The sequence below is a fragment of the Micromesistius poutassou genome, assembly GCF_964030765.1.
Source record: "Micromesistius poutassou genome assembly, chromosome: 3".
Classification (NCBI taxonomy): Eukaryota; Metazoa; Chordata; class Actinopteri; order Gadiformes; family Gadidae; genus Micromesistius; species Micromesistius poutassou.
The window spans coordinates 15,386,909-15,409,130 of record NC_140273.1 but is presented as its reverse complement, the minus strand read 5'-3'; the positions used below and the strand labels follow the sequence as shown (position 1 = coordinate 15,409,130).

At 43.0% G+C, this 22,222-nt stretch overlaps 1 protein-coding gene across 1 annotated transcript in view; it reads left to right on the top strand.

Moving 5' to 3' along the window:
- mad1l1 (mitotic arrest deficient 1 like 1) overlaps positions 1–22,222 on the top strand; it is a 63,827-nt gene that overhangs the window by 2,810 nt on the left and 38,795 nt on the right. The window contains exons 9-15 of the mRNA XM_084465613.1: positions 65–126; positions 6,614–6,700; positions 9,269–9,413; positions 12,541–12,681; positions 13,433–13,489; positions 14,265–14,356; positions 14,649–14,739. Of these exons, the coding sequence (XP_084321739.1) occupies positions 65–126; positions 6,614–6,700; positions 9,269–9,413; positions 12,541–12,681; positions 13,433–13,489; positions 14,265–14,356; positions 14,649–14,739 (675 nt within the window). The remainder of the gene's footprint in view (positions 1–64; positions 127–6,613; positions 6,701–9,268; positions 9,414–12,540; positions 12,682–13,432; positions 13,490–14,264; positions 14,357–14,648; positions 14,740–22,222) is intronic.

Genomic DNA, 22,222 nt, shown 5'->3' with positions numbered 1-22,222 from the left:
CTGAGGTAAACTGATGTTAATCCGTTTCTTATACATTGTATTTTTTTGTACAAATAAAACATAGAGGCTGATTGAAAAGCTTCAGGCGTGGGAGAACCTTGGACAATCTACTGGACTGAACATAAGGTAAGTGAATTTAGGGTGGGAAATGTGGCTCCATTTTAGTTTTGTCCCGCTCAATCTGAGGATACACTAGGGGGAGCTGTGGCCATTTCTAAATATGTCACCCGAGCCTGCAGTTGTTGCATTTTACATTTATTGAATCTTCATGATTGTGTCATACATACTATAACTGCGTGGTAATGGTAGTATACACCCTCTTCTATTTTACAAGGTCATCGTCTCGTTATAACTGCATCGAAAAACTAGCATGATTATGAAGTGGAAGCATCAAACTGTTTTCTACCAATGAGTCAATATTGCTTTGCTCCAAGTAGAGCTATGTGATGGTAAACGATTCTCAAAGGGAATGGAACCATTAAGCCTTGGTATGAGAGTACTTGAAGAGATTATAACAAAATAAATTATAGATTTGGCACTGAAAGTGTTAATTAAGTTTTTCCCACATGCAAAAAACAAAGCAATTCCACTCTCCCGAGGCTTCCAGTACCACCATGTGTTATATTATTTAGCAAAAACTAGCAAGCAATGATCAGGTTGAAAGTAAGTAAATTTTAGATGTACATATACATTAATATGATTGAAGACCTTTGAACCATAATATCTTCTTGCGACACAATGTATTTAATTACAATATTGGCATAGGCAACTTCCTAATTTAAATCATAATGTCAAATGTCAAAATTTTAACATGTTAATAGTTTCATGACATTATATATTGGCGTGCTCTGCATGTTGTCACAACTGCCAGTCCTTCCTACCTTTTGAAAAAAAAAAAGATTTATAGGAAAAGTATTTTTAGTTGTTTGTAGCAATGTCAAAAGAGCTTAGTGAAGCAGGGGGAGGCTAAATTGAGTGGTGAAAAACCATCCAAGTGCCAAATTGCAGCTAAATTTAATAAATTTAAAGGGACAGTACATTTATTATTGGAGCATTCTCATAAATCAAGTTATTTCCGACCAAACGCTTATCAGACTGAGAAGAGCTGATGACCAAGCTACTAAATGCAGGGCACAATAGTGTCTGCACCTGGCATTTCAACCACAAAAAACACCCAATTGTAGCTTGCCACTCACTTCCTTGGGCATTCAAAATGTGCCAAGCTTTAACAATTGTGTTGTAAAAAGACTCAAAAATGTTACTTCCAGTTGGAAATGTAGGGGAGGAGAGTAAAAAGCAACCAGCATGTGTGAATACAATGCACTCGTGATGGACTCATTAGTGCAAGGCTCTTTTCCACAGGGCTAATCAAAACTTCAGCCTGGATGTTGTCTAGAAGATAACTAACTGGTTAATCTTTCTACTTTGTTTCAGTACATCAAAGTATGATGTGATTCCATCACAATGATTTCATGATTTGGGTTTTGAACAGTATCAATAGGACACCAGCCATATGACACCATGCAAAACTAAACAAATAAATGCACAGGCTGTGCCTACAATTTTTTAAATGGGAATTTACAAAAAATAATATTTTTCCATCTTTTCTAAAGTTATGTGGTGGAACGTTGATAGATGGGTTGGTTAAATGAATTGGAAAAGCGCAGATGTATTTATGCAGATTACGCTATTTACATATTCATTAACTGAATGAAGAAGTCTGATTAACTTAAGTCTGGGGCCAATTAGAATTGTAAAAATTACATAAATTATATCATCTGCTGAGTACATAATTTGGCTTAATGTGTCCCTTAAAGAGCTAGTCTCCATATTGTGATTTAAAAATAAATGTGTTGTATAATTTGACTACAATGTCAAGCACACTGCCATTCCTGCTAACTTAATGTTACTTTGAGTAACTCTTACTAATTAGAATTCCTGAACCTCGACCAAAGAAAATCCATTTTGGATGTTGCTTTTGGCCTGCTCTGTGTGCAGCCCACCAACTGTTATTTTCCTTGGCTGTAGAGAGAGCAACAGCTGTTATGCAAGGCTGAAAAGTTACACTTCCCGTTGTATCAATAGGACACTTTTATATGCATTAATATGAATGTTATGATACCCACCATGCATTCAAGTTCCATGCGGCACACTAAAGGTGACACGTTTTCCATCACCCAGCAGTGGCTGTCCTGCAACTAAATCTGCTCTTCAACTCACTTGAGTGTGTATCATTTTTCTTTGCAATTGTGCCGCCACACAGTATTGCGGTACCTATCACTGGAAGATCCAGAGGTCTTCAAGATTGAAACTTAAAGGTATTCTATTGGTCAGATTATCATATTTCAGTGACATAGAGTAAACATAGAGTTGAGTTTTATTTTTATAATAATTGCATGTGAAGATGGTCAGGGTATTTTCAAATTTAGACTTATGAAAAAAAAAGAAAACTGGCTAAATTTACCATTGGGCAATACTTTTGATTATGATCTGAAGCAGGCCTTGCTGCGGGAAATGCTTATTAACTATTCCTTGAATTGATTCCAGAACAACGGGGTATGAGAGCATGAAAGAAAAGATGCACTGCTTTTTTATTATCACCTTAAAAAAGTACACATGCATTCTTCTCAAAGCCAAAGCCAAGTTCTTAAAAATTCAATCCAAGGGTAATCAAAGGGAAATCATTCAGTATTTTGTAGTGAATTGATTTGGTTTTCAGTGGAAAAGGCTATTTGAAGAATTAATTTAGATACTGTTGGTTGTTCAAATGTATTCAAAAGATTATTTTCTACTGAGACTGAGCGTTTGTAAGAATAGACCTTGTGAATTTGTAACAACTTTGAACAACAAAATGAATTCCATTTATAAGGGGTGTGGAGAGTAGATATTTGTACTGACAGTACAATAATAATAATACAATTCTAGGTTAAGCAGTACATTTTGTCCTAAATATTGTGAATCGTTGGTTCTAGTGTTGGGGGTACATTTTACATCTTCCAGATAAACTAAAATAAGAAATATAGATCTTTACTTAATCAATTTTGAATAATAATAATAATTATATCATACTTTCCCTAATAATAGTGCTTCATTTATGTTTTAGCCACAATTTATACTTTAAGAAATTCACAATTAATGAATTGAAAATTAACATTCCATTTTCTGGTCAGATTTGAATGTAGTTTATAAAACTACATACAAATCTCTAAAGCGTTCATATAAAAAGCATGTGACCTGCACCATTTGACCACTTCCTCTGGTGGGAGAAATGTGGAAAATAGTGTGGTAATATTTTGGTAAAATATTGAGGATGCGCAAACTGTAGATTCATTGTTGTAACTGTGATATTGCAGTGAATCTCACATTTTATGTTCTATCTGGCTTGAGGTTAGCACATTGAGCTAAGACAGTAAATGGTTGAAAACTCTTTGAATGGTTTCAAAAAGTTGAACGATAACGGAGTTGAGTTTGAGCAACAGTCCCTATTCCCAATTACATTCAAGCATTTTATTTTAAATGCATTATGGATTCTGAGCCGTTTAACTGTAAAATGTACATTTGTGGTATACCATTCCAGGTTACAGAAATGTTATAATTGATGTTCTAGGTAGATAAAGCTGTCGGCAGCAGATAAGCACTGCAATACAGGGCAAGGGGAAATGCCGACGCTGTGAGGAAGGCAAGAAAATTAGCAAAAGGACAATGGATGGATCCAAAGAAGAAATGCAGGGAAGACGAGCACAGGGGCCAATCTGGGTGAAAAGTAGCAAAGGTATGCGCAGATATTGGAGAGAGGTGCATAGCAAGAAGGCGGAAACTTGTTCAGATGACAGCACCACAAAGTCCTGAATCCAACCCTCACCCACAGATATCGAGGTCATTGAATGCATAGGTCCAAGAGTCTAATTATATTGTATAGAGTAACTACATAGACATGCCCAAACTGCTAATGATATGAATGAGACTAGACTAAGGTTGTACAGACTACAACATAAAATTGAGTCGTATTATTAACAATATGTATTATATTGTATTGTTAAACCATTTCCTTCCATTAAGGCGCCTGTCACAAGTAGCAGCAGGGACTATGGGAATAATATGGGGAAATCGCGCATTCATCCAATTTAATCTCCTGTTTATTTGACCTGCAAGGTCACAACAAACACACCAGTGTTGAAGGACGTTTCCATGCATCTGTCAGGATGGTTGATCACCAAAGCACCAGGGTCTACCGATCTAGATTGTTGCGCTGTTACTGTGCTGTATTATTGATTGCATGGACATGAATAACCAGATTATTGTCTGCCTTGTGGCAAGGCAGGTTTCTGTTCTCACTGACGGCTTTGTTTGTTTCCAAAAGCCTTTTTATATCTGCCATTAAAAAGATGACGAAAGCCAAAAGGAGAAGCCTGTAGTCTTAAGTGGTAGTTGTTATGGCTTTCTCTAAGAGACTGATTAAAGGGTTTATTTTTTTTTTTGCGTTGTGTTTGCATTGGAACAGGTTTACCAAACTGCTAAACAAAACTGCAGATTTGCTGCTGGCATTTAAAAAGTACAACAAATAAACATGACCGTATCGTGTGACGTCATGTTCAATAAATAACGTGTGTGTACACAATTATTTAACACCCTTAAAAGTCTTCTGATGTTTATTTCGTTTTATTTTATACAAGTGCAATTTCGTCATTATATTAGCAGAACTTGGAACGAACATTGCGTAACGTATGTGGGAATTGAACCCATACTCATTAATATTGGTATAGCTCAAGGCTGCTGCAGGGACTGCTTTAAGGGTTTTTGAGGTACAGTAGCAAACTGCTCTGTTCACAGTTCAGAAGTTATATTTGCTCATGCTCCGTTCTTGCTATATCGGGAGCAAGGTGTTCAGGTCAGTCGGCTCACTTCTTGTGGACTGGCGCGTTGCAAGCAGCGTTCCACTTTCACACCACCGGGAGTGAGAACCAGGCTCCAGCTCGACTCGCCATTGCAGGACATTCACCTTTCTGCCGGGCAACCCACTCTGGTGTTACCCAAGCCTGGTGCTCGGGGTCATTTCCCTGCTGGCGAAAGCTTCTCCCAAACAGGTTTCTCACATTTTAACAAGACGCAGGGCCCCTGCTTTTGAAACGCCATGGCAGAGTAATCGACAGCGTTGGTCTTCCACACCACACATGACCCTTAGAATTCATCTTGTGCGTCTCTGGCTCTTGGTTGCATCTGACCGCAGAACAAAGTCCAGTTGTGCTGCATTCATTATTTATGTTTTCAGTATTTATAAAAAAAAGCTGTGCTAAGCATAACAATGCAGATTTGTGCGTAATGAATGTGCTGTGCTGTGGGTTGCCTCCTCAATGTTGGGAGCTAGAGGAGGGAAATAAATGCACAATGGCGCAATTAATCAATAGTGCAGTGAATTATAAGACTGGAAACTTTGTGTAAACCAGTCTCCACTGACAGCGCTGCGGCATGTTTTGATGTGCTTTTAGGACAACAATGGCAGTCTATGGAGTGGTTGAGAACAACACTTGTCTGAGGCTGGCTAGACATACAATCGTTGTGAGCAGAAGAACTTGTAATTTCTGGCAGTGAAAGTCTGTAATTGCTGCACTTTTACGCTCCTGACAAATGACAGGCTGCAATTAGAGAATGTACAGCATGATGCGAGATGTGTCCAATTTTGAAAAGATCACAAAAAAATATGGACAGCAGTTCATCCATTTGGACCTTTTGCACCTAAAATGACCAGAATCAGAATCCTGCATCGTAATAATACTGAACCAACTACTATGATTGTGTGCTTATATTATGCTGGTCTGCTCACAGTAATGCACCTATCACCCTTAATGTTTTGCTGTTTACCAAACATGTTGCATTAAAGATACTAAAGATGGATTACTATATTTTATGTTGTATACTAATCAATGAGATAATGCTCTGTCTGTAGCACTAGTTTTCTAGTCTCATTTAGCTTTGTCTGCCCATATGGCCCAGCCTTTTGCACAGACTGCTTAATGTTATCCTGCAATCATTGGACATGACAACAAGACTGCCGTGGCAACCTCTTGAAAAAACATAAAGTTGCCTTGCGTCCATCTTCATTTGCCAACCTGTAGCCTATGTTCACCAGCTGCAATAACCCGTGCTGTGCACTTAAGTGCATGTGTGTCTGTGAGGCAGAACGTTAATGTGCTTTGGAAGTCTGCGAGAAGCTGCTTGATTGTTCCCGGTCTTCTGTGTCTACCCCGGCCCCCGTCGTGTATTCTTTTAGCTGACTGCTTGTTCATTTTATCCCATTTTAAGGAGCCAATCTCTGTTTCCCCCATCTCCTCATTATTCATGTGTTTTCCACTATTTTTCCATCTGTCCCATGCAGTGAGTTAATTCAGTACATTAGTGGCCACTGTTTAGCAGTTCCTCCCACTCTCACCCTTAATCACTCTTACTGCTTCTCTTGTCATCTTAATCCGCACTCCTCGTTCGGCCCTGCTAACACCTTGGAGGAACTCGGCTGTTTCCCTCTAGTCACTGTCCATATCGCGTTCTCCCTCACAGCCCTATTGATTTTTCATTGTGTGTGCGTGTGCTAACCATTATGTGTTGCGTTTCTCGGTAGGAAGCCTGAAGATCTGTCCAGGGAAGTGATTCAGATTCAGCAGAGGGAAATTGCCCTGAAAGAGCAGAACTACACACTTTCCAGCAGGTAAGCACACACGCACGCGCACACACACACACACACGCACACGCACACACCATCAGACACACCATCAGACACCCCATCAGACTCTGGACCAGTTTAATTAACTTTGTGACAATTGAGGATGCTCAGCGATACACTCTGCTAAATGCATGGGTGAAGAACACGAGAGATGGCTAAAACAGGCAAGAAACGCACAGAATTAAATAGAAGGGCTGCACTTATGCTGTGTGTGTCTGAGCATGTGCATGCGTGTGTCTGCAATTGTGCGTCTGCAAAAGTGAGGGGAAAGGAGTAATTAGACCGGTTCTGTGGAGTGTGTGTGTGTGTGTGTGTGTTGAGAGGGCCGTGCTCGTGCACTTGGCAGCATTGACGTGGAGGCTACGTCTAGCGCGGAAGACTTTCATTAGCTAACAAGCTCCGCTTCTCTGATGAATGTGTTCAGCTCCTGGCTGGGAAGCTGGTGGCGGTGGTGGTGGTGGAGGAGGGCAGAGCAGAGAGTGTTTTAAAGGTTGGAGAGGAAAGGTTGTTGTTGGTGACCAGTGATCCAGGCGACACCCGACGGTGTCCGGGCCAAGTTGTGGTTAATGGGGATCCATCGAATGGCGTTCTTCCTTCCATTAGGGAGAATGCCATTTCCCATTCGGTGGACATTGTTTGATTCAGAGCATCAAACAATGCTCTGTCCTAGCGTAAAAGAATACGATGAGATTCAGCACTTTATTACCCCCCAAAGGGAAACACTTAGATTTACAGAAGTGAAATAAAGGGGTTACTGCAGCAGAAAGAACTGTGCAAGGCAAAGAAGAAAAAGCATAAAACGCCCACAATACATCTTCGTTCTATGTACAAAATACTTGTAATTGCATAAACTTAAGGAAAACGTAAGGAAAAAAACATGTGTTTACATGTTGATGGTTGGCTGGTTGCTGTGCAGTTCATTACTATGCCACCATTAAACTCAATTTTGTCCACAGAAGCTGTGCTTACAGTCAGCACCCATTGGAGTTTTAATAGTTGTCTTCAATGTGCTGCAGCCATCCACCCTGCGATTCGGATATTAGTTGAATCCCCATAGGTGCGACAACAAGTCAGGCGTTCCATGTTAGAATCGCTGCAAATCCACTTATTGCAATATTCCTACCGAGAGTAATCAGTGATTTAGCAAGAGGGAAGCACTAACACTTGTAGCCTTTCCGTCAGCCCTGTGCAGCTGCAGGGTGCGTAGAGGCGTCGTGGGTAACACAGGAGCAGATCAGAGACGAGTCTTCACGACATAGCAACCGCAAATGGCAAAAGTATGCTTCTCCAATACATCTAATGAAAGAAAAATAAAGAAACCTAGGAAACTGAATGGACATACATTTGTGCGGTCTTATAGTGATGTGAAGGGGATTCAAACTATTTAAATTAATGAATGGATCCCCATTCCAGAGATGCTTTTATTGAAGTGATCTGTCTCTTATTTAGATCGATTTTTCTACTTAATTAATTGAATGAATTAATTCATTTCAACAGCGGCTGCATGTCCTTGTTAACCTGAACGTATGCATGAACACCCTTCAATTCAATTCAAATTGCTTTTATTTTTGTTTAGAAAATGTATGTGCTACGGATGCACGATTCCACTTTTTCTCAGAACAAGTACTAACATTTGGGTACTTACCGATACAAATTATACATTACAGTTTTATTATTCATTACAGTTTAAAGAACCAGTGAACCCACTGTTTCAGGGGGAATTCTAATTGAGATCCTAAAAAGAGGTTCTGGGAAAGAGGGGGGCGTGTTATCGACATGGTTACGGCCCACGGCAACTTTGTGATACCTGTTTGGTACCTTTGGTGTGTATGAGGGTTATAATGAGTGGTGTTGTATATAACATGAGCCACACATAGTAGCCATATATTATAGATATCTGGCAATCCTGACCCCCCCCGCCCGACGAGGGTTTTAAAGAAATCGATGCTCGGACGGTACTTCACCATTCACACACACCGTCACGTTATACTATATGTGTCCGGGTAGCCTAACCCTCGGATGCAGGTATTGAATAAATCGATGCTCGGACAGAGCTTCACCATCATCACAAACCGTACCGGTGTACAGAAGTTTCCGAAAAGCTCAACTTTCTTAAACCGCAATGCTGGTGCCCTTTGGTCGTGAGTGACACCACCTTTGTTCGCACAGAATGGCAAAAACGTTTTTGCCCCCTTTCACTCTAAGTTGGAGACTTATTTCAGTAACAGAAATAAAATGGCATAGATTACTATGTTGACGACCATATAAGACAAATTACCACATAAAACAGTTTTGGCGGTTGTTTTGGAGAAGTTTACATGAGTACACGATCACGGTATTTGTTCATTACCGGCCCTACAGACAGACAATAAACAAGGGCATCATAAAGTGCACATAAAAAATACAGTCAGTCCTTTGGTTTGAATGCGTCGAAATGTAGCACATGTTAAAAATGACAACGGCGCTGGCCAATATCAGGGGTCCAGTTGTCCCACCAGTAGTCCCGTCCGTTTGTCCTCTCCTAACCATCCCGTCCGTCTGTCTGTGTACCAGGGTGCGTAGCGTGGACCGCTCCCAGTCCCAGCTGCAGGGTGAGGCGTCCCAACAGCGCAGCAAGGCCCTGGAAGAGCAGAAGAAGAGGGAGACCCAGGACGCCCTGGTCCGCCGGCTGCAGAAGAGGGTGCTGCTGCTGACCAAGGTACACACACACGCACTCACTCACTCACTCACTCACTCACTCACTCACTCACTCACTCACTCACTCACTCACTCACTCACGCACCCCTGCAGAATGTGTTTACAGCCGCCACCGCGGTAGCATGCATACAAACGAGAACCGCGACGCCCCTCCACAAATCTTCGAAACCGATGCCGTCTGAGCTGGAACGTCAAATAACATCATGGGCCCGCTTTGTCTTTCTCGCTCTCTCTCTCACGGGTGGCCTTGTTGCCCGTCCTCTCCCTCCCTCTTTCTCTCTCTCTCTCTCGCTCTCTTTCCTCATCCTGCACTGCACTGCCTAGGACTGGGACTCCATATCGATTTTTCTGTGTGTCCAATTCCCAGGTCAACATGATCATTGTCCTAACACACAAACATTACACACACTCACACTCACACACAAAATCCCAAGAGGGATCAAGGGCGCGTTATACCGGTGCGGTTAAAAAAAAACGAAGAGCTTCACACTGTTTTGACGCGGGTGACAAATTGAGGTGCGAGTAATGATTCCGCATACAGGATCCCATTATTGCCTACTATGCAGGCCTTTGGGTTCCGAGTGAACACCGTGCAAATGGGTTCATCCTTCAGTGTATCGGCCATTGGTGATCCCCCGCCCCCCCTCTGCTCCTCCTGGCGGTCGGTGTGTGGCGGAAGTGACAGCACAGTGTTGTATTTCTCACATCTCTCATACGTGTCTCAAGATGTGACCTGCCCTGGTGCACGGACCACTGAGCTCACCGCAACGCTAGCGGTGTGAAGGCTGTTGCAGCGTTTCGCGTGCATGGCCGGCTCACCTAATGGAAGCACAATTGGTTTTTCTCTCCTCCGCTAGATAGGAGTTGACCAAAAGCAATTCAGAGAAAATGGGGGAAAAACTATGATTGTTTTATCTCTTTCTCTGTCTCGCCCCCTCTCTGTGTCTCTCCGTCCCACTGCGTCCTCCTCTCTGTTTTTCGCTCTCTCTCTTATCTCTCCGTTTGTGTGTTTTTAAATGGAGAGTTGCCATCACAAATAGAGTGGCAGATTTTTCATTTAGATTATGTGTATGTGAATTTCATTGCACCTTAATAGACGGTAAACTGCCGTGGGGGTTGTCGTTAGCATTAGCGCCACACACACATGCACACACGCACATATGCACACACACACACACACACACACACATGTGCGCCACAAACTTACTTGACCCATAGACCCAATAAATCGACACCTGGTATTGGGGCGTTTTGAAGGGTATATAACGTTTGTAGAAGACACTTTTGCTCTTTGAACTGTATAATACTCTTATCTACTCGATGATACTCAGTAATCTGGGTGAGCAGGTGCCTATGGGTGGTTGGACATCTTGAGAACGTTTGGTTGAGTCTGCATATCATTTACATCTTGTTTGACTTGACACAAAGGCTTCCTGATTGTCTCAGCTTGCATGTGGAGAGGCCCATCAGTGGCTTTCTTCTGAAACGGCAGTCGCATCATGATCAGGCACAAGAAAGAGAGACTACAATCAGAACGACAAGGCAGGCGTAATTCTGGGATTTTTGTTGTTGTCCTGTTTCCAACATCACCAGTGACACGAGGAAAGCATCATTTCTCTCCTGCGGTTATTTAAAATCGACTTTTCCGTGGATCAGCAGTATTCATCTTTACCAGGCAAAAAGTGTTTCATTAAAGGCCCATCGAAATTTCAAGAGTAGGTTGTTCAAGTTTAAATGAAAACAAAGACACCCAGAGCAACCTTTAGGCACGATCATCCATTATAAAACAAAGTTTTGTACATTGTATTAATTTAGCAGTTGCTTTTATCCCGTTTAAATTCGAGAGCGGGTTCTAGGTAAGGCTGAGAGCACTGAAAGCAGATAATCAATATTGGAGCAACTACACAAGTTTCCAAATTACTATAAAAAGGCAAATAGAATGCAGAGTAGCTGCAGGGATAAGAAACCAGTTTTAATGTAATTAGTTGGAAAGTGCACCACAACAAAGTAACAAATACTTAAATAAACAGCTGTTTTGTGTTTATCAGGTCAGTTGGAGTTGCTCTGGGGAGCCCATCAATTCTGCTGGTCTGGCAGGTGCTACAGTGTGTCCACAGGCTATGCAAACAAACAACTCCTTGGTGGTCATCAATTACTAATGTCATTGAAAATTATATATGTGTGATTATGCGGCACCGTTTCATGCAGAACAAATCTGTTTAAATTATGTAATTATCATATATAAATAAGGGTTATATTGTAAATGGATAGATATAGATCTATCAATAAATCATGTATATATTTTATTAACTTGCATGTCTGAAGCATGTACATTTAGGTCCATGGAGGCCAGGAACAAAAGACACACTGATGGTGACGGAGAGAGATAGTGTTTTTATTCCAGGGATAGGCCTCATCCGGTGGAGTGACACCAGAGTACAGAGAGAGAGACACAGTGTGCGGTGGGGACTTCCCTCCACTGCGTCCCACTGAGGTGGAGGCAGCTCTTTGGTACAGCGCTGATTGACTAGGGTCTATGCGGTGGCGGTGACACCAACTTCACACACCTCCGCCCTGGAGAGTCTCTTCTGACGAGCACGGGCAGGCCCCCCCCACAATTCCAAATCATCTTGTCAGAGTCTGAGAGACGCGGCGAGATACCAAAGGAGCGGGCTCATTTTAAATGCTTCATTTACGACAAGACATTTGTCTGTCATAACTCATTGATTAAATGTGATTTATATCCATGCCTCTGATTTGAATATCACACGGCGAGGAGATGCAGATGAGCGCTGCCTCATCTGCCTCAAACTCATCCTGTCATCGCTGCTGAAACCACGAGGCCGTATCCTCCTCCTCCTCCTCGTACAATTACAGAGACATCCGTCAACCATATGTACACATTTACATGGACGGAATAACGGGGATTTAATGGATAAATGGACTTAACTGATTTTTCCATGCATGCATGCATCCACTACCAGTAGAAATCCACTTTCAAATGCACACATCCACGAACACACATACTTAAATGACCGCTGTTTCTTCCCTGTATGTGTAGCTCTGTTGTTGGTGTGCTGCTGTGCGTATGGTCGAGACTGATGTGTGTGTGTGTGTTCGTTCTCTAGGAGCGGGACGGGATGCGCTCCATCCTGGAGTCGTACGACAGTGAGCTGTCCCACACTGACTACTCTCCCCAACTCAGCAAGCGGCTTAGGGAGGCGGAGGACATCCTGCAGAAGACCCAGAGCCACCATGTGGAGATGGAGGTACAGGAAACGAGTGGCGTTGGTTTTCAATGCATTCATCTTCTTTATCTGCTTAGCCAACGGTGATTTAGTATTTTGGAGATTTTTTAGATTTTTTATTAGCTCTTCACTTTGAGCCGTGAAGGAATATACTGTAAGATCTCATATAAATATGAGATCTGGTGGCTTTTTGAAAGAAAAAAAAGTATTTTTTCTACCTCGGTTGCATAATCTACTGCGGAGTCCGATGACCGCTTATGAAATATGTGCACGGCTTCAGAGCCGCCGAGACAAATGTGGGTGTGTGTTCTCCTCTGAAATTCCCGAACGCTAGTTAATCATTGTGCTGTAATTACAATCTTCTAGTTAGCGAGACAATGTAACTGCCTCACTATCATTTTGCATGAATGTGTGCTCACTCGTAAGGCTAAGGAACAGTGGGGTTACCAAACTCCAGGCCGGTGCAGCGACTGTGGTGGCGTAGTCGAGTCATTTTCGTATTCACACCTGCCAGCTACAGTTACTGTTGTCAACTTGCTGACAGTGTAGGAAGTCAGTCAACATCATTTACAATCCAAAGCACTCTCCCACTATCGCCTATGCATTTTATATATTCATATTCAACGCATGTGATGGCCCCGGAGAATGTCAATCTCAATATTCACTCAGGGAACTCCTGAAAAATTGTGCAGCCATCATTTGGAATATTTCTAGTTGTTAAGTCAGTTTTGAGGAATTCTCTCGTCGCTAATGTTTTCTTGATGCTCCCCAGGCCCAGCTCACCAAAGCCCAGGAAGAAAGCGGGACTCTCAAACTCCAACTTCAAACTGTTAGTGTACACACACACACACACACACACACACACACACACACACACACACACACACACACACACACACACACACACACACACACACACACACACACACACACACACACACACACACACACACACACACACACACACTATTGATTACAGAGTGTATGCGTGCCACAACAGGGCTCTGACCATTTACTGATAATCAGTAAGCTGCACCTTTTTACTCTCAGTTGTTTTCCTCTTCCTCAAGAGGAAACAGCCCCCCCCACCCCGATAGGTTCTCGTTGCCAGGGAGACGTCACCTAGTCATGGCGATGAGAATTGATGCGTGAAATCCACCTGTCGGGTGGAGGAGTAATTACTTATTCGTCTGGGGAAGATGGAGAATTAGGATGAGTGCAGACAGACGGACAGACACACTTAAGGATAATCAGTGACAAGGAAGGAGAGGGAGCGAGAGAGGGCTTTAATTCAAAGCCACAGTAACCTCAACAGAAATACGAATATTGGGTCAGATGTGAGATGAAAATTAAAGGATTATGGGATGTCAATGGTTGCAAAGAAACCCACCAGTTTGTGGTGTGTTACATTTGTGCAGGATAGTCTCATGCTGTGCTGGATTTTGTAGGATTCCATCAGCAATGTTTGAACCGTGCCATTCCCTGCTAGGCATGCTGCCAGAGACCCTGGCACAAAGTGCTCAGATGTTCGTGTGTCTTCGTCGTTTCCTTTCATTTGGATTTTGTTTTTCTGTTTTTTTTTTTTTTCCCGTGTCTCGTCTCAGGTGGAGCTGGAGCTCGAGTCTGTGAGGAAGCAGCAGAGCTCCATTGCCGAGAGCAACTCAGGGATGGTCAAAGAGGAGGTTCGCTTACTCAGGTACAGGGACACACACACACAAACACACACACACACACACACACACACACTGCACAGCACTTATAAAACGCAGCCCGGCCTCATCTCTTGTAGGAGTTGGGTCATCAAACATTCATAGTTTGCTGCTGTGCCATCTTTACTAACCTGTCTGTCATTAGAGCTGTGCCTTTTGCCCCCTCCCCCCCTCCCCCACCCTCCCGTTCAAAAGAGATGACGTGCCGTCCTCCCACAGGATGACGGACAGCCGGGAGACATTGAGCCCATCAATGTGTTCTTGTCCATTTCTTTGCAGGCAGAAGATTGAGGATGTTGAGGGGGAGCGACAGCGATTAGAGGAGCAGAACAACATTCTGGAGATGAGACTGGAGCGACACAGCCTGCAGGTGGGTGTACCCGGCGCCCTCCTCTCTCTGTGTGCTCTTTGTGACGGATTGACTCGTCTGCCACAAAGGAACCAATTTAACACCCCCAAGGGCAGTGGCGGGCCCGGCCTGTACGACACCGCAGATTGATTTACACAAACACTGCCGGGATCTGACACATTTTCAAACACAATTGGGCCCAGGTGGAATCTCGTCGGCAGTGCTCACTGGAAAGTTCTAGAACTTGTCGTTGCTGATTAAATTCGGTCGCTCATTGGCGGAGGAGAGCAGGGGGATTAGAATGGTCCCGATTGGAGGGATGACTCCTGGAAACAATAGTTGATCTCCTTCCAGCTGAGCTTAGCGTGGCTAGGACTGGGCCTCGCCCTGGCTATGTAAGACAAACACATATTAATACCTCAAAATCCACTCTCTAATGCATGCGCGCACACACACACACACGCACATACAGACTCTTTCATTTTAGCAGCACTAAAAATAACGAATGTACACACACATGCAACACACACCACACCACATACACACACGCACTATAATCCTTCCTCTTTCATCTTGCAAAGTTCCTTCACTAAAACCCTAATTTGCAGCTGATCCATTGCCTTTCCTTGCGCACGGCTGTGTGTATGTGCATTTGTGTGTGTAGTGTTTGAGTGTATGTGAGGCAGAGTGTGTGTGTGCTAACGTTTGTGTGTATGTGTGGGCGTGCACCCTGTGTCAGCTTTTATTGGGTGTCGTCCCCCCCACCCCCCCCTGCCCCACCTCCACCTCTGTATCGGGCAGAGCGCCCCACCAGGGCACCGTAATGAGGCGGTGTGGAGCGCTGCCTTCTGACTCCATTTAGCTCCGGAGGGTTAGCAATCCGCGGCTCCTCGAGCATGACCATCACCTCTTTAGGCAATTGACTATTTTAGGGTTGCGTCAAGGTTGCACTGGCAAGTGGATCAGGTTGGTTCTCCGGAGTTGATGTCAGGTCAACTAATGGTGCTTTGCGCGCCCGGTGGATGTTGTGGAATTGACTCTTTCTGCATTCACGGTTTTCTTCTGGATGTTATTTTTGTTTTTAGCACAACTTTTTAGTCTTGCAAGTAAGAATGCAAAAGGAATGAGTCGCAAAACGGAAACAGCTTTTTTTCTGGTCTGATGCTTACCCCCATTCACCCAGATTTGAGCTCCCCTGCCATAGGACTTTAGATATTAATTAGAAATATGGAAATATCTAAACACTATTTCTTCATCCCAAGAGGATCTATATCTGTATTGATTTTGTGCTATGGCCCTATAGTACTAAAGTACCTATTATTTCAGGTGGAAATTCAATGTTAAGGGCAAATCCAAACCCTTGCACCTGACCCCTTCCACCTCCACTGTTGCAGCAACCCTGATCTGTGTTTGGTTGCTTTCCCTGTCAATCTGGGTAGGCTCTAACTACCCACCATGTACAGAGTCAAGTGTCCTCTACATGGGCCCAGTTTCCCGATAACGATGGATCCATGCTCGTATGGTCATTCTCATGAAGGATCTTTCGAACCTTCTGAAAAATGTCTGAGCGTTTCCCAAAACTCCTCTTAACATGAACGTGCGTGCACTGCTCTAAAGACGTTCGTAAGCTTGTAACCATCTACTGACACAGTGCTGAAATGGGCTCTGTAGGAGGGGGATTTTTTGGCAGCAAAAAAGTAGCGTACGAAAAGAATAGACTAATATGCATGCTACAAATATTAAAACACAATTGATTAGGCTTAGGCCAACATATGCTATATCAGTCCTAATCCTGAACGCACTGTGCGTACATTTTTTCACGGCATTTTCCCCCCTGAAATAATTCCATTTTACAAAAATAAAAAATAGCTTGTGTCTGTGTGACAACTATAGCATTTATCTAAATGTGCTGATTTTTTAAACACTTTGCGCAGCAAAGAGAGCAGACTTTCTCTGATTCCGCATAAGGTTTCATTGATTGGTGCTCACTCTCTAGTCTAGAATCTTTGGTGTCAACATTAAAAACATTCCATTCATTCATTATCATTCAAACGCAGAGGCATTGACATGGCTATTGCTGTTGCTGGTCTAGATCCTGCCCATATTGTTTGGCCGGGGTATGGTGTGGGCAATGTAAGCGGGAATGGCACGCATCGCTGCACAGTTTCCCGCAGCAGTCTACGTTCACTGCAGAAACCACGCTCTCAACTTGGTGATTGTGCACTCCACTAAGATCAGGGATGTTTGTAATTGTCTAGACATGGTCCAATAAATAGTGAACTTCATCACAGCCTCACCGAAGCGCCTACAGTGCTTTATGGCAAACAATCGCAACAAAAAATGCATGCAGAAATTCTCTGACACCCGCTGGTCTCAGCATGATTCATGTACAGTGGCGGCTGCTGGTCTTTCAAAGAGGGGAAGCTCATTTTCGGCCTACATCATATAAATTGTAAATTCTGCTCTCTGTTCCTTTTCAAGGAAATGTGACCCTGTCATACCAACTAGCTGTAGCTGTTCTCCAGTGACTTGACCAGTGTCGTCTCAATGGCCAGCAGAGCTAGGCTGCTTAAACGGCCATGGCCCATTGTGTTATGGGTGTAGGACTTGAGCCGCTTTAAACAGGAGAAGCTCCTTTCTACACCTGCAGATGTAGCTCCAATTGTTGCCACTAATGTGAACAGTTTGTAAAGCTGAGGCATTGCACTGTCCAACTCCATGTCTTTAAGGAACACCAAGAAATCACACAGCTTTCCCCTGCCACCCTGCAAGTCCTGATCTGAATACAGGACTTGAAGTTCAGACCTCAGGCTCCCTGAATCAAAGTGATGGCCAACTACCAAAACAATATTAATCTTGAACAAGGAAATGTGGGAATTATGTTAAACTGAAACAAGGAATTGGGTGTACGAAGTGTACGATAAATTGTCAAGCAATTTCGCCAAGCAAATGTAAAGAAATTGGTTGCAGTTTGTCTTTCGACTCGCTTGCAAAATCCGCGATGGGACTGAGGACTAGTTGCTCCTGCAACGTTTTATAGTTCAAAATCGCTGTCACTCAAACGGCAACTCAGTCTTTTGCAAACCCTCCAATCAGCATGCAGAAGCCCAGCGTCCAGGCCAGCCCACTCCTCCATTCACCCCCAGAGACACTGAGCGTCCGTGGGAGGAGACATAATCGCAGCATTATCCAATGACCGTCGACTTTCGACTCACTAAAAAAAGCTGTTCTATGCAGCCCCATTGAAGTAGATGGACGCTGAGCTTCAACAGGCAGATGCAATGTGACGATACGGGAATGAATGAGAAGGACATCGAGTCAGTCGAGCTGCAATAAGCAGCTGAACAAACTCGTCTTCGAGATGGACGTGTTTTAAAGCATTTTTAGTCAATGAAATGTTAACACATCAGTATATATTTGACCATTTACTTTTGGAAATTTTAGGGGAAGCTGAGCTTCCCTTGCAGTCTTAGAGAAATTGCCACTGTTCATGTAGCCTATAGTAGGCCTATGTCTTCTGTCATTGATCAATATGAGGACATTTTAACCACAATGGTTGAATTAAAATCAGAGGGGGACAGCTAGTGCAGCTCGAAAGCGACCTCCCACACAAGAGCAATGGAATCATTTGATTTTGCTGCAATAAATTATGTTGTTGACTTCTTTTTTTTAATATATATTTTATTTTCAGTTTTTCAGTTTTATATACAAGACACTGACACATGTAAACAAGATAAGACAAGACGAAAAGAAAAAAGAAAAGAAAAGCTGCCAGACAAATAGTACAACTTAGTTTAAAGACATTTTCAAGATGTTACATAATTAGTCAGGTAATGCAAGAACACAGGTAAAGGACAAAGAGTACATGGTTCCATCACTACAAAATGTATTCAACAACTATTTATCCTTTGAGATAATGAATGGACTCCATATGTTCAAAAATCTGGCGCATTCGATTTGTAAAAGCGTATTCTCTCCATTTCTATGATTATAATCATTTTGTTTAGCCATTTTTGGAAGTAAGGAGGTCTAGGTAATTTCCGATCTGTTAGAATAATTTTCTTGGCAGCTACCATACCAAGCATCAATGCTGATTGTTCCTCAAATGGATAGGTTAAGGCAGTCTCCGAGCATCTAAAGAGTGTCAGTTCTGGATCAGGGTGGATGTCCTTTCTACAGACCCCGGAGCACCACTGGAATAGTCTACCCCAAAATGCACCAGAGAACCCTCTGCACTCTTTCCTCTGTCACACAGTGGAGAAAGAGATGGATAAATTTGATGTAGTTTGGTCTTCGAATAGTGGTCTATGGATGACTTTGAATGACCTTCATTCCAGATGTCGTCAGACACCTCAACATTTAGATCAGTGGACCAGGCCTCTTCTAGATGGTTAGTGGACACGGAGGTAGTAAATAGACACACAAAGCAAGATACTATGTCTTTGACATAGTGCCTAATTTAAAGATAGCGAAAGAAGTGGGAGTTAGGGATACATTATGTTTTCAGCTGAAACTGTTTGTCTATATATAGATCTCCAAGAGTAGCAAGCCCCCTGTCCCTCCAGACAGCAAACACCCCATCTGTCTGAGATGGCAAAAAGGAATTATTATGACATATAGGAGTGTGCATAGAAACATCCGGCGGTTTTCAAAAATTTCTTATCTGATACAGAATCCTAAGAGACTTTCTTAAAATAATATTATCTATCAACTTATTCGGGGGTTCTGTCTTGGAAAAAAAGCAAAGTAGGGAGGAACTTTTTACCGCTATGGTTTCAATGTTTTGCCACAAGGGAGGATTGTTAAGTGGTGTCTCTCCTGGAAATCCCCATTGACAATAGGTCAAAGCCCTAGCATTGGCTGACCAATAATAGTTCCTAAATACAGGAAGGCCTAAGCCTCCTTAATGTTTTGGCTTTTGCAGATGTGCCTTTGATATGCAATGAGCTTTGTATCCCCAAACAAATGGAAAGATAATGCTGTCCAGTTTCTAAAAAAAATGATGCATTGAGGAAGATTGGCAGATTCTGGAATAAATGCAAAAATCTAGGAAGAGACACCAGCTTGATTGCGTTGATACACCCAACCATAGATAAGGGCAAAAACCTCCACTTCTCTGTGTTCAGTTTGAGCTTTGTGACCAATTCAGCATAGTTGAGTTTAAATAAGAGTTTGGGATTTTTGAGTATTTTCAGTCCTAGGTATGTAAAGTGATCATATACTACTTTAAATGGTAGAGCATTAAGGAAAGCTGAATCTATACTGTCTGATAAGAGGCATGAACTCACTCTTACCCCAGTTGATTGTGTTGCCAGAGAGCTTTCCAAATTATTTAATAAAATCTAACAAGGTAGGAACAGTGTCTTCTGGGTTGGCGAGGCATAACAAAGTATCATCTGCATAAAGGCTGACACGACTTTCTAGGTTTCCTATCTTAATATCTCTGATATTGGGGTGGTTCCTGATTCCTATGGTGAGGGGCTCCAGAGCGATATAAAAGAGTAAGGGGGACAAAGGATCTCCTTGTCTGACACCACGTTGCAGATCAAAAGGTCTAGATGTATCATTGTTAGTAAGGATAGAGGATGTTGGACAGAGATACAGCATTTTAACACGTGTAAAGGAGTCCCCAAACCATAAACTTTTTAGTGTCTCGAACATATACGTAGGGCCATTCTATCTGATCGAACACCTTTTCTGCATCTAGGAACAAGATGGCTCTAGAGTTCCCCCCCCCCCCCCCCCCCCCGGGGGGGGGGCGTCTAACATTACAGAACGAAAATCTACCTGGGATAAACCCTGTTTGGTCAGGGTGTACAATGGATGAAATATGCCTTCCGGGTTCCGTTTCCTCTTTGCCTTTTTTTTAACAAAAGACATATATTTGCCTCGTACAGGGTCTTAGGGAATCTATTATTTTTCATGGAGTCATTGATCATCCTGAGTAGCAGTGGGGCAAGTGTCTTATGCAACGCCTTGTAGAATTCACAACCATATCCGTCTGGGCCTGCCGCCTTACCGGAGGGAAATGCTTTAATTGCCTCAACTAGGTCACTCTCCAAAATCATTAGCTGCTTTCACACATGGACGTGCATCCGTCTGTTCTCCGTCTATTCTACGGAGGTGCCGTATATGTGAATGACATATCCTGACGTTGGACCTCCTGAAAAAATACTACCCCCGAGGTAGTATGTTCTCCGGAGGAAATGCTAATTAGCTTATATGTGAATGACCAGTAGGATGTCAGCATTTCACACCAGTTGAGTGGGCGTGTTGATGACGCTTCGGTCTACCTTTGCATGTCATTGAGTGGCACCCGCACCCTAATCAATAATCAGCCTATTGCCTTTTGTTCGCTGAATGGTTTAAAAAATATTTTTATTATTATTATTGTTACACCTTTCCTGCTGTCAGACCATAGTCGAGGAGCACAGAAGCGACGTTCAGCTCCGTCGATTCGTGAGTAACACCCTTCACTTTGACCGGCAGTGGGTCTGCTTATAGGTTTGAATATGGTCGGAATGAAGCGGCCACCGATTATTGACAGGCTGTGTACTTTATTCTTAGTTTCACTAACTTTACAGTATGGCCTACACGTTTGCACAGACACAACCAGACTCGTTCATTACCTCACTAAACTGACACACGCTACCGCTCACTCTCCTCGCTCGTCCACTCACACACACACACACTGCCATTCTCGCGCACACACATGCGCTACTCTCGTAACAATTATTATTGACAATAGTTAGCTGAACATTATAGGGTCCCGTCCTTCCACTCCCTATTTTCTCAGTTAAACACAGAAATCAACTACATTTGTCCCAGTGTTGGTTAGATGTGAAATGAAGCCAAAAAAGACGCTCTCTTCCTCCGGTAACGCAGTCGTTCACGATGCTTTTCTTGTTCGTCGTTTCTTCTATTTGTCTGTAACTCATGCTCCAATCTTTCATCGATTGATGCGGATGTTGTGGATGCAACGGAATATATGCATCGCTGCAGCAACATTTAACATGATCACGATGAGTTCTGCCAGTTTTGCCTGCGTGCTGTCTGCGGTCAAACCAAAACAAACCCGATCCCGCCTCTTGCGACCCTACGTCAAATGCCGCCCCATGCAAGCCCGCCCCCCTTAAGCAGCCGGAGATTCTACTGACACAGATCTCCGCATATCGGGCATCAAGTGTGAATAAGTGTGAATGACCCTCACGGTCGAATCTCCTGCTCCACAAATGCGGAGAAAAGACGGAGGTCATATGTGAAAGCAGCTTTTGGGTCAAGTTATAACCTAGGTGATTCATCCAGCTTTGGAAAGAAGCCGGCAAGGTCTGCACTAGTGGCCTGAGATTTGGCATCATATAATTCTGAATAAAATTCTTTAAAGCGGTTGTTTATTTCCCTAGGGTTAGTTAACAAATCACCTGTTTTGAATTTAAGTTTATGGATAGCCTGACTTGCCTGTGCTCCCTTCTGTTGTCTGGCCAACAGCCTCTCTGGCTTGTCG